Source organism: Oryctolagus cuniculus, chromosome 8 (genome assembly GCF_964237555.1).
Source record: "Oryctolagus cuniculus chromosome 8, mOryCun1.1, whole genome shotgun sequence".
Taxonomy (NCBI): Eukaryota; Metazoa; Chordata; class Mammalia; order Lagomorpha; family Leporidae; genus Oryctolagus; species Oryctolagus cuniculus.
The window spans coordinates 84258757-84271785 of NC_091439.1; the positions used below are offsets into that span (position 1 = coordinate 84258757).

General features: G+C 39.3%; 1 protein-coding gene across 2 annotated transcripts in view; it reads left to right on the plus strand.

The window, feature by feature from the left end:
• Positions 1-13029, plus strand: part of RASGEF1B (RasGEF domain family member 1B) — a 653322-nt gene that overhangs the window by 493059 nt on the left and 147234 nt on the right. For both annotated transcript variants that reach the window (XM_070047975.1, XM_051820184.2), the window contains exon 5: positions 7104-7172. In XM_070047975.1, coding sequence (XP_069904076.1) covers positions 7104-7172 — 69 coding nt within the window. The remainder of the gene's footprint in view (positions 1-7103; positions 7173-13029) is intronic.

A 13029-nucleotide genomic window follows, 5' to 3' on the forward strand; every position in this document is an offset into this window, starting at 1 on the left:
GTTTATAAACTCTCTACTTAATATATTATGAAATTTTTGCCTTCCTACATAATCTCCATGAAGTTTGATGATTGCATAATGAGTGCATACACTTAAAAAATAATAAAATTTATTTATTTGAACGGCAGAGTGGCAGAGAGAGAAGGAAAGACAGAAACAGAGATCTTCCACCTGCTGGTTCAATCCCCAAACGACCACAACTGGGGAGACTGAGCCAGGCCCAAGCCAGGAGCCAGGAACTCCATGTGGGTCTGCCATGTGAGTAGCAGAGATCCAAGGATTCAGGCCATCTTCTGCTGCTTTCCCGGGCGCATTAGCAGGGAGCTGGATTGGAAGTAGTGCAGCCAGAACTAGAACCGGCAGCGGTATGATATGAAATGCTGGTATACCAGGCAGCAGCTTAATCCATGCCAGTCCCTAAAGGCAAATACATTACTGATCATATGAGCATAGTGCATGACAGTGTATTTGTATTTTTCTACTCTTTTAGGAATTTATATATTTTGGACATAATTTTTGTTTATCAGATAGTTATAATTTTCCCTTAATATTTTATTTTGTCAATTATAACCATATAGGTTAATTTTCTGAGAGAAAACATATTCTACAAAGATATGAAGTGTCTGCTATAACTAGTACTCAAACAGTATTTTTCACTTTGTGTTTCTATGTGGGTACAAACTGTTGAAATCTTTACTTAATATATGCTAAACTGATATTCTGTATATAAAGAGAATTGAAAATGAATCTTGATGTGAATGGAAGGGGAGAGAGAGCTGGAAAGGGGAGGGTTGTGGGTGGGAGGGAAGTTATGGGGGGGAAGCCATTGTACTTTGGAAATTTATATTCATTAAATAAAAGTTAAAAAAAACACAAAGATATGAAGTGAAAAATATAGTTCATTTGAATGGAGATTTTCTTGACAGCAAACTCTGAAAACACACTAATCAAAGACATCTGGGGTTGTTTTGCTCAGATGTCAAAAAGTTTTCTCTCTCTTGCTTATTTTAAACTCTGTCTTATTTTATTCAAAACAATGATTTTTAAAATGCCACTCCTTTTTGGAATCTCTTGTATTCTCCAACTGATAGATAAAATCCCTTGCCTCCTTTTGAAGAGTCAGTGACTACATCCTTAGACTTAAACCATGTGTGCTGTTTTTATATTCATTGCTAAGTAGAAGATGGTTTTGCCTGACGGCATCCAAATGGAAGGAGAAAATTGCTCTGAAAAGACGTGCATGCTAGAGGGAAAACCAGGTCACCATCATCTTCCATACACATACGTTCTGAGAAAGAAAACATAGCTCTTATCCCTCTGCTTCTGAAATTAAGAAAAAAAAAAAAAGATAGCAAGGAACTTAAGTCTGTTTTATCACTTAATGATTTATTAGGATTTATTAGTTATGATTCCCTAGCATGAGTTTCTGTCAGAGGAGAAACATTCCCATTTACATTTGGAAACGCTATGATAGACTTAAGACGCTGGACTCAGGTGGTTACTCTTTTCCCAAAGATTTCTGGTGACCACGAGAAGGAGACTAAATGCAGCAGGTAAAAGTTACATAACCCTTCTGCTGTGGGCAGTCTAGCCATCTCAGATCTGCTAGCAGCATGCTTTCTGAACCTGAGCTGGTGACCAGGCCTCCTTCTTCATTTCTAACATGGAGACTTTACATGAGCTCTCAGAGAACCACAGGGTGCGACCTGAACGGAATCTCAGAGAGACGAGGCATTAGAATGCTGATCTGAGACGCTTAGGGCTTTGGATGTCCTTTGCTTACCACACTGGCCCCACTCCTGTGGAGGTGGTGGGAAAACAGTGCCTCCTCCCATCATCATGACAGCTGCCGCTTTCATTTCCTCCTTTGGAGGAACCCCCTTCTCTGACGTTCAGGAAGGCTGCTTGAAAGAGCAGTGAAAGCAGAAACTCCAGGCAATATAGGAAACACCGAGTGGACCTACATGCAGGCGAGGGAACCCTGGCTGGCTATTGTGATGAGTAATTTGGAAGGAAAGGTATTTAACAATATCCACTTTCTCAAATAATACCTTCCTTAAATGCATGTTCTCCTTAAAAGATGCTAAACATCTGGGTCAAAAATTTCAAGGTACAACCTTCCCAGGAAGTTTTTTTTATAGTAGAAGTAGATGTTGTCATCAACTGTCAGAGGTCAGTTGGAATTTTTTTTTAAATTTTATTTAGTAAGTATAAATTTCCAAAGTACAGTTTATGGATTACCATGGCTTTTCCCCCCCATAACTTCCCTCCCACCTGCACCCCTCCCATCTCCCGCTCCCTCTCCCATTCCATTCACATCAAGATTCATTTTCAATTATCTTTATATACAGAAGATTGATTTTGTATATATTAAGTGAAGATTTCATCAGTTTGCACCCACACAGAAACACAAAGTGTAAAATACTGTTTCAGTACTAGTTATAGCATAACTTCACATTGGACAACACATTAAGGACAGAGATCCCACATGAGGAGTAAGTACACAATGACTCCTGTTGTTGACTTAACAAATTGACACTCTTGTTTATGGCGTCAGTAATCTCCCTAGGCTCTAGTCATGAGTTGCCAAGGCTATGGAAGCCTTTTGAGTTCACTGACTTCGATCTTATTTAGACAAGGTCATAGTCAAAGTGGAAGTTCTCTCCTCCTGGAGGATTAGCCTATTGAGCTGTGGCACCGGCCAGATTTTTTTTTTTTTTAATAAATTTCCATCAATTTACTAAATTAAGGAGGCAAATTAGCAGGCAATCAAATAGAAAAGCTCTTGAAAGAGGCTGATAGTAGAGATGGCTTATAAAGAGCGCAGAATCATCAGAGCCTTATTTTTATGGCTACTCTAAAGTATGGGTTCAGTATCCCTTATCCAAAATGCTTGGGACCAGAAGTATTTCAGGTTATGGATTTTCTAATATTTGCATATACATAATGAGATAACTTGGGGATGGGACCTAAGTTGAAGCACGAAATTCGCTTACGTCTTCTAGACACCTTATACTCATCCCATAGCCTGAAAGTAATTTTGTACAGCATTTCTCATGCACCTGCACTTTGCTGCTTGTCATGTGAATTCAGGTGTGGAATCTTCTACTTGTGCTGTCATGTTGACACTGAAAGTTTCAGACTTCTAGAGCATTCCAAGTTTCAGATTTTCGAATTGGGTATGCTCAACCTGGGCTACTTATTTTGTGTTTGGTATGGTTATGGACTTGCTACTCTCGATGGCCAAAGACACTGCCCCAAGTTCAGCATCACTCTGCATTGTTGCTTATTCTCTGAACTATGCAGTAGTCCCAGCCACTTCCAAGGCATTTTCTGCCCTTTTTTTTAAACCACAGCCCATAATGGAAATGCATCTAAACCATGAAGCAGCACTCCTGAATGTGAATATATACATATATGTGGAGAAGGAAATATATCCAAAAAAAAAGTCTCCAGAAATGATAAATTCACCATATGAGATGCAGCATGAGATTCTCTGTTTTAATCTCTGTTGCTTTGCCATGGTGACACATGATACTGACTAGGTATCCACAAATAGGTTTTGTTAAAACATGAAAACCATTGGCCTGGATGAATAATACGTATGATAAATATAATAAGAGTAAATAATAATACTATAACAAAAACTTCAGCCAACAGAACCTGGGCCTTCTTTAGGCGATTCGGTTAAGAGAGACCCAGGGTGTAAGATGTGGGGAGATTTTCTGAGGCAAAAATAAATAAAACTGTGACATCCACTTTGTCCCACTGTGACTTTGTTCCTGGGTCACCTAAATAGTGTTGTATGGAAGTCTGAAAGATCTGGTTTAAACATACTCTGGTCTTAACTGGACTTGGGAGTTAGAAGAGAGCTTAGATTTATAAGACACCATTGCTTTATGAGCTGCTAAGAGGGAAAAAATGCTTCTAATTATGAGTATAAAATGCCACCAATTATAGGATAATTAACAGAAATGTTATAATGTGAAAAATGTACATTTTAAAATCTACATTGAACTAATTACTCCCTTGGGGCTCTCCTCAAGGCTTCCAGGTCCCCTGTTTTTTCCTTAATAGGACAAATGACAGTTTTCTTATCCACATGGGAAATTATCCAGGGTAGCAGTTTATTAATTTTAAATCTTTATTTATTTCATTTATTTTAAAGCAGAGAGACTTAGCTACAGAGATAGAAAGAGATCTCACATCTGCTGATTCACTCCCCAGATGTCCACCACAGCCAGGGCTTAGTCAGCTTGTAGCCAGGAGCCTGGAACACAATCCAGACTCTCCAGAGTGAGTGGCAGGGACCAAGGACTGGAGTCATCACCTCTTGCCTCCCAAGGTTTGCACTGAGAGGAAGCTGGCTTGGAAGCAGAGCTGGAACTTGAACTCAGGAACTCCAGGATGGGATGTGGGTGTCCCAAGCAGCAGCAGCAAACACCTGTCCTAAGAATTCCAATTGGAAAGGCATCCTCAGTGACAATCTGGACTGTACTCTTTGTGCTGAAGAACATGATAACTAGGGACCTGATGTGACTTGCACCAGACAAAATACCAAAGTAGAGACAAAAGGAAGGATGTTTTGTGGTGTTTTTTTTTTTTTTTTTTTTTTGCAAAAAAATAAAACATAAAAAGATCTAGGATGGGACCTGCCATGTGGTACAGTAGATTAAACCGCAGCTTGCAATGCTGGCATCCTGTATGAGCTCTGGTGTGAGTCCCGGCTGCTCCATTTCAGATCCAGCTCCCTGCTAATGCACCTGGGAAGGAAGTTGAAGATGGTCCAAGTGCTTGGGACCCTGCCATCCATGCAGGAAACCAGGATGGAGTTCCCCCTCCTGACTTCAGTGTGGCCCAGCCTAGGCCCTTGTGGCTATTTGGGGAATGTACCAGCAGACAGATCTGTCTCTCCCTTTCTCTGTGTAACTCTGCCTTTCAAACAAAACAAATAAATCTTTAAAAGACAGACAAAGATCTAGGTTGTTAGACAGGAAGGAGAAAATAGAGGTTATAATCCAAAGCCTCTGATGCATTTATTTTGTCTCTCAGTTTTGGGGAAGGAATTGGTTATAACAAAAACAAGACCATGAAAGGGGGAAATCAGAGACTCCTTTTGCCTTTTGAATCCAGTGTCTTCATTCTGTGGGGAAATCCAAATTATAACCAGAAACTAGCTTCCTACAACATCATTTTAATTATAATATTCTCTTCCCAGGAACTTGGGAGCTACCTTGGCTTCAAACCTAGTAACATATTTTTTTTTTCTATCAGGTGATTAGGATCTCCCAGCATCATTTTATTTATGTCTATAAATTTATATCCTGCCTTCTTCTCAAAAGCATTAGTTAGATCAGCCTTTCACCCACTTAACTTAATAGAGTCATATTATCCTCATTCTCACTGATTCTTGATAAAGTCCCAACCTGCGGTGTAAGTAAATCCACCTGTCATCATCCACATGTGATGTGCGGCTTCCCACTTCCAGTCCCTTACAAATACTCCTCATTGCCAGTTCCTGTCTATCTTTTGCTTTTATATCCAGCAGTTACTGCTCCCCCTCCAGAAAACATTCTTTAACCTTGTTTGGGGACCAGCATTTGTGGCAGAATGAGTTAAGCCGCTACTTGCAATGCCAGCATCCATGAGCAGAGTGCTGGTTTGAATCCTAGCTACTCTACTTCAAATCTAGCTCACTGCTAATGTTCCTTGGGTAGCAAGAATGATGGCTCAAGTACTTGAGTTCCTGGGACCCATGTGGGAGATCCAGGTGGAATTCCTGGCTCCAGGCCTCAGTTTGGCCCAGACAACCATTTGTGGAGTAAACCAGAGCATAAGAGATTCTCTCTCTCTCTCTCTCTCTCTGTCTCTGTCTCTGTCTCTTTCCCTCTCTTTCCCCATGTCACTGTCTTATAAATAAATAAATAATTTTTTAAAAAAAATTACCCAGGCTGGCGCCGCGGCTCACTAGGCTAATCCTCCGCCTAGCGGCGCCAGCACACCGGGTTCTAGTCCCGGTCGGGGCGCCGGATTCTGTCCCGGTTGCCCCTCTTCCAGGCCAGCCCTCTGCTGTGGCCAGGGAGTGCAGTGGAGGATGGCCCAGGTGCTTGGGCCCTGCACCCCATGGGAGACCAGGAAAAGCACCTGGCTCCTGGCTCCTGCTATCGGATCAGCGCGGTGCGCTGGCCGCAGCGCGCCGGCCGCGGCGGCCATTGGAGGGTGAACCAACGGCAAAGGAAGACCTTTCTCTCTGTCTCTCTCTCTCACTGTCCACTCTGCCTGTCAAAAAAAAAAAAAAAAAAAAAAAAAAGTATAAAAAAAATTACCCTTGTCTTGTGATCCACACATGCTCAAGACATATCCTACATCCCTTTCATTTTTGCTCAGCAGTTTACTTGGAAGATGCTTTCTAGTTGATCTGTTTTCACACAGTATGTTCTTAAGGGCACCACTTTTGTAATACCTCTGATTTCAAGGAAAATGCTCAGCCTAAAATGACTCCGGACACATGTGGCCCATGTCCTCAAAGAGTATAATACCTAGTAGGGAGGAATATTCAAGTACACACACACACACTTCCCATTGAGACACAGGAAGAAACAGGAACAAAACAACAAAGCTATGTCAATGTTTATTCATAAAGTGTTGCTTCACCACATAAGGAGTAGCTGATGGGACAGATATTTGGCTAATTTGAAGATTCTGGTCTACTCTTCTCAACACTCACTATCTGCTTCTTAATATTGAGTCCATAATTAATCACTTCCAATTCTTCAAGGATGTTTTCTCACCTCTGTGTCCTTATTCTCATTGTTCCTAGCTTGGAGTAGTTCCACCACCTTCTTCACCTGGACCCTGTGTGTCCTCTCCAAAATCTTTCCAAAGAGTTCATTCTTACCACCACTCCCCACATTCTCCCCTTCACTGTGCATCCGTGGGCCATGAGTCACAAGGCTTCCGTCATAGTGCACGCCATGGTGTTGTCATGGTCTGCTCACGTTTCCCTTCTCAATGGCTTCAGGGGTACTTGAAATAAGGTGCCATGGCATCCTGGATGAATGGAGTTGGCAACCCTAATTTGTGACCAATTTATATTCTCCCAGGAAAACAAGAAGAAAATAAACGCAAGAGAAATGCTACGTCCAGCACTGGAGGGAAGAACACTTTGTGGGGTGAGTGAGCTGACAAGAACCAGTTATTCCTCCTTGATTTGGGGAGTTCTTAGAGGCAAGTTTCTCTTTAGAGTTTACCTTTGATGGGGAGTAAGTAATACAAACATGTTAACAGCATCTTAGAACAAAGTCCCATCTTCTAAAAGGTTAGAGCCAGCTGGATTTCTGCTGCCAAGCTCATGAGGCAGCCTTAGAAACACTGTTTCTCTTTTTAATGATGCAGCAATCTAATCACTGCTGTAATATTGTCTGGGTTGGATAGCTCATGTTATATTACTTTGCTTATTGGCCCTTGACTTATGGTTTTCTTTATCCTTTTCAACTAGTTGTGGATGTGTTAGCATTCATAAAATTCTGCTAACTCACTTCAGTTCATTTTATTGTCTACCACTGCTGCCATCCCATTGGCAATGTTTTGAGAGTCAGAGGAGGAATCTTCTTACAGAAGGAATAGGCAAGCAAGGTACATTGTCAAGAAACGAATCTGAAATACCTAAACAGTAGTCCTTTCGCATTCTAAAGTCATAAACTGAGAGGCATTCCTTTCATCTTGCTAGACAGACTATGGGTAGGACTCAGACATGAATCACATAGAGTGTCTCACTGTCTTGCTCTGCCAGAGGTCAGGAAGTTTAGCTTAATAGAAATAGAATGGACTCTGGAGTCATATAAATGTCGGTGAAATGTCACATACAATGTAAGGATGATGCAAAGGGCACCTGAGTCACATAAAGCTTCATAAAGCTCCTCTGTTTGCCACCTTGGTGATGTTGGGCAGTTTACATTACCCCTGTGCCTCAGTTACCTCATCTGTAAAATGGGATGTCAGACACTTGCTTCATAAGGTTGTAGTGAAACACACATGAGAAAGAGTATATGTAAATCTCATATATGTTTAATTCCAGGTATATATTAAATGTATACAAAGATTGGTGATTCATAGTGTTACCACATCCAGGCTATTTTATAAAAACATTATTATGTTAAATAATTTTTCATTGGTATCTCTGATTCTTCACAGATTTAAATTTGAAAAACATAGTCAGTAGCCTATGGGTTTCAGCAGCAGCCTTGACATTGTAGATTTAGAATTTCTTATGTAATTTTTCTCATTTTGTCTTGATTTTCATTCAGGATTTACTGCTGGGTTACCTCATGCTACACATTAGTATTATTAAAAGTTGAGTCACATATTGGGTCCAGAATGCCATTATTGATATTCAACAGACGTCCTTGTATATGGAGTCCTTGGTAACAACTCTCTGGTGGTTTCTCTTGGCTTCATCCATTACTTTTGAAAACTTTATTGATCAGGAAAAACCTGAGCTGGGCGGACAACATCATTAGATGAGTCGTAAATTCAAGAGACTGCTTTCAAATTATTTTGTCCATGATCTATAGCAAGATGGTACAAAGGCAACAAGAAAGAAGAGCGATTTACTCAAAAAAATATAACTTTGCTTACTTAGGCCATGAGGAGTTGCCTCAAGGTTCTGTTTATTCAATCAAGGTGTGGAGATGAGGGGAAGGAGAGATCAAGCCTACTTAAAATAATGCAGCATTTTGGAAAGTTATTTCTAATTTATGAGAAATGGCAGATTATGAAATAAAATCTAGGTATAGAAATATTAAAATTTCAAGAGAGTGGTGGGATTACAGGTGGATTTTCTCTTATTTATGGTTATTTTCTTTTAAATGGTAAGTGCTTACATCTTATGTAGTAAGATAAAAGTCAATAAAAAAAGAATGTGGTTTAAAATTTATCAAAATGAAGTTCAAGATGTTTATATCAGTACTTGTCATCTGTACCAACTCATCTAAACTATTGGTGTAAATGTAAAATGAAAAGTGGAGTATATTTGAAGTATCTTGGCTGGTATGCCCCTGGGAGCCTCAGTGTTGGCAGCAATATTGTTCAATACCTTGGAGAACAAGACAGATTTCTATAATGTTCTTTCTCTGTTGATGTGGATAATAACAGCTTCCACAGAATATTTGCAAAGGTACTTTGCTTGCATGATTGAGACTCACCTGTACTGTTCAGTATTTCAGTAAATGCAATTGATTGAAACTGTGTTATTGTTAAAATTATAATCCTATCATAAAAAAGAAAAGAATCTGCTTATCATTGCAAGGGAGTGGCCCAGAAGCTGCATGGTAAAGAAGTGGTTTATCTTACTGGTAGTAAGCTTGCAGGGCTTATTATAAACCCAGAGAACTAAGAGGAACTCAACAAGCAGGATTTGATAAAAATAAATTATATTCATAAAAATGAAAGTTGACATATTTTGCAGAAACTTTCCCAAAAAAGCCAGCTTATCTTATATTTCAAAGTTAAATCTTAGTAATCAAAGTTAAGAAAATGAATAGTAGAAAGACTTACTATATAACTGCTTACCACCAAGAACAAAACATGCCAAATGTCAGGCCACAGAGTCACACGGAACCCAACTTCCTCCTAAAGCAGGCAGGATAAAAGCAATCATGTAGCAGATGGCTGTGTGTTTTCAACTTTGGTTAGTTTCTGGTTGGAAGATGGAAAAGTCTCCTTCTTAAAATGATTCCAAGCAACCTAGAAGGTGAATTCTGTTGGGAAGCAGCCAGTAGACATTGACTTTTCAGTTAGACCTCAGGTGGAGGAGACAGGAAACCAAGAGGCAGCTACTTTGAGAGAAACACTTCCAATAATTCCACTCCTGCTAGTAGGTGAGCCTCTCCCTCTCATGAATTAAAATCTGGCATTGATTGAAAGCAAGAAGATCCTTTGGGAATGCCAGGAAAGTGTGGTGTGATATTGGCTTGCTCACTTTTGTATAACGATTCTTATCAGACACGAGTCCTTTGTGAGAGAGGAATTGGAGTGTGGGCTAATTACACAGTTCTTTAATAAAGTCTTGTGATTAGTCTCTACCTTTTCCTGCAACTTTACACACTGCTTGTCTTGAATGAAAAATTATATGGTCTGTGAATCATTGATCTTTCTTAGTTATTAATTCTAATTTATCCAGGAATCTATAGACAAGGAGGTCTACCAATAGAAGCTTCAAGCAGTGATAGGCAGTCATATTTCTAGTCTTTCCATTTACAGACTTTTCAGGGGTGGACATTTGGGAAATTCTACAAATTCTTAAGCCCACTTTTAGTGGAACAGAACATGATTTCTACTATGATAGTGACACCATTCTAACAGTTAAGGAGAGAAGGGGGAAGTTGTGTATTGGACTCATTACATATTACCACGACTTTGTAATTAATTTATTAGAGTAGTCTCAGAAGAAGCTAGATTGTGGACTCCATGTAGGTCTCCTGTCAGTCTGTACTCATAAATACCAGTGGTTTTAATTATAGTAGGAAGTGTCATTTCTGTCTACATATCATCTTTTTAATTAGTGCAAAGATTTTTCTGAATGTTTCTCAACCAAGTAGTGACCCATTTCCTGATCAGTAACAGTAATTTGATCATTATAAAATCTAATGTCCCTAAAAAAGGAATGTTCACATATACTATCAATATTTCTAAATATATAATTATGTGATGTTTGTCATAAGGATGGATTCTGCATTTTTAAAATATTTATTTATTTGAAAAGCAGAGCAACAGATAGGGAGGAAGGGGTGGCAGGGAGGGAGAGACACAGAGAGCGAATCAATCTTTCATTCATTAGTTCACTCCCTAAATGACCGCAACAGCCAAGACTGGCTCAGGCCAAAGCCAGGAGCCAGGATCTTCCTCCAGGTCTCCCCCATGGGTGGCAGGGGCTCAAATATTTGGGCCACCTTCTGCTGCCTTTCCAGGCGTATTAGCAGGAAGCTAGATCTGAAGCAGAGCAGCCGGGATGTGAACCAGCTCTTTAATATGAGATGTTGGTGTTGCAAGCAATGGCTTAACTTGGTTCACCACAACTGCAGCCTTGGATTCTGGATTATTTATCAAAGAAATATTTATTGAGAAATTGTTAGTACCAACTAATGGGGAATTCTCCTCTTAGGGCATTTAAAAATCAGTGAGAGAAACCGACAAGTGACACTAAGAAGTCAGAGTGATAGATGTGAACTTTGAGCACAAGGATAATGTGCTACAATACATTTAGTAATTAATTGCCTCCTTTTTCTGAAATGTGTAAGGCTACACTAGCCTCAGGGCCAGCTAGATCTAGGGGCTCAAACAGTAGAATCAGGATCGGGATGTTTTTCTTACTCCCTCCATCTCTCAGATTTGCCTTCTTTGTGAAGGTGTCATTCTCCGACAGCAGATTGGTTCCGACAGCTCCAGCCCAACAGATACCGCAGCACATTAGCTCCTGCAGAAGTTCCAGGAATGGGTCTGATTAGCTCTTTTTGGGTCATATATCCACTTCTGATGTAAGCACCATAGTTCCTATTATAGGGCACCATCACTGGCTCTCCAAGGAAAAATTGGACTACTACGAGGAGAAGCAACAGATGCCTACATACATGGTTGCTGTTATGTTAAACAATATGAACTCTCATAAACATTAGGTCAACTTTTCTTTCTATCCCTATTTCTACTTTATATCATGTATATACATTCTATCCTTGAATATAATCTATAGGGAGGGGTCTATTCTACATTATTCAAGGTGGACATCAAAGACCTGAACAATATTCAAATGTACCACTAAAAAGTGGTTTGAAAGAGACTGTGTTGGAATGGAGAGTAGAATGAAGGGAAGGGAAAGGATGGAGAGGAGGAGAGGAGAGGAGAGAAAAGGAATGTGAAAAGGAAGGAAGCATGGTGGGACCAGTAGAGCACACTCCCACACCCTCCGATCCATTGGTGTTTACACACTGCTTCTATCAAGGATTGTGGAGATTTGTGCCATCGGCTTAGAAAAACAATAGACTAAATGAGCTACAATGACTTATAAGTAATTAAAACATTCCAAACTAAAAGAAATGTTTTCCAACTCTTTAACTTTTATCTTAGATACTTGAATAAAAACAAAGAATAAGCAAGTAAAAAAATCTTGACAATAATCTGTCTTTTGAAAGAAGGATATTTGTTTGATATTCTAAAATGTTGTTTGAATAATACTTCAACATGGCAGGTCAGTTATATAAGCAGGAAATAAATTATAAGCAAAAACACATAATTGTGTTTTTCCACAGGACCAAGATGTTCTAATGGTTTCCCAGTAAATGAATTTACTTTATTAAAGATCTGTTTTAATAAGTAAAGGTCATTACTGGCCATTATAACCATGAGTATGTCATTAGCAAACAAACAATCAAAAGTAAGCACATTAAAATAGAAATCCAGGCCTGGAACAGTCATATATTAAAAAAAAATGAAGCCTAAGTACTTATCTTTTATATGTTCACAAATCCTTCTTTCCAATTTAAGCACTAATGATTATGTTAAAAAAATTAGCTGTACCTCACTATACTTTATATCTCTTAACTGGTCTGTTGTAATATTTATCATTTGCATTCTTACAAAATTTGTGACATAGTTTTGTGGGAAGGATTTGTGACAGGTGTCATTTGCCTGTTTACATGTCTGCCTTTACACCTGGACTATGAGCTCCTTAAAACATCAAATATTTATGTTTGTATTCCGGGTAGTGTATTTAGCTTCTGCAAAAGTATTCAATAAATGTTGAGTAAAATAGTGAGTGAGTAGGTGAATTAATAGACTGTTCCATTTACCTGACTTCCTGAACACCTGTTTATCTTGTTTATTTTTTTTTCCATTTTAAGTGCTTATAACTCAATTCTATACAAGTTAGCCAGCTCCCAAGTATAAACTTGCTTACAAAATTAGGTTATAACATGTGCTGACAGTGAGAAATGATGACTGGGGCTGGGGCCAGGTTCTCGGCTGGAGTATAGGTGT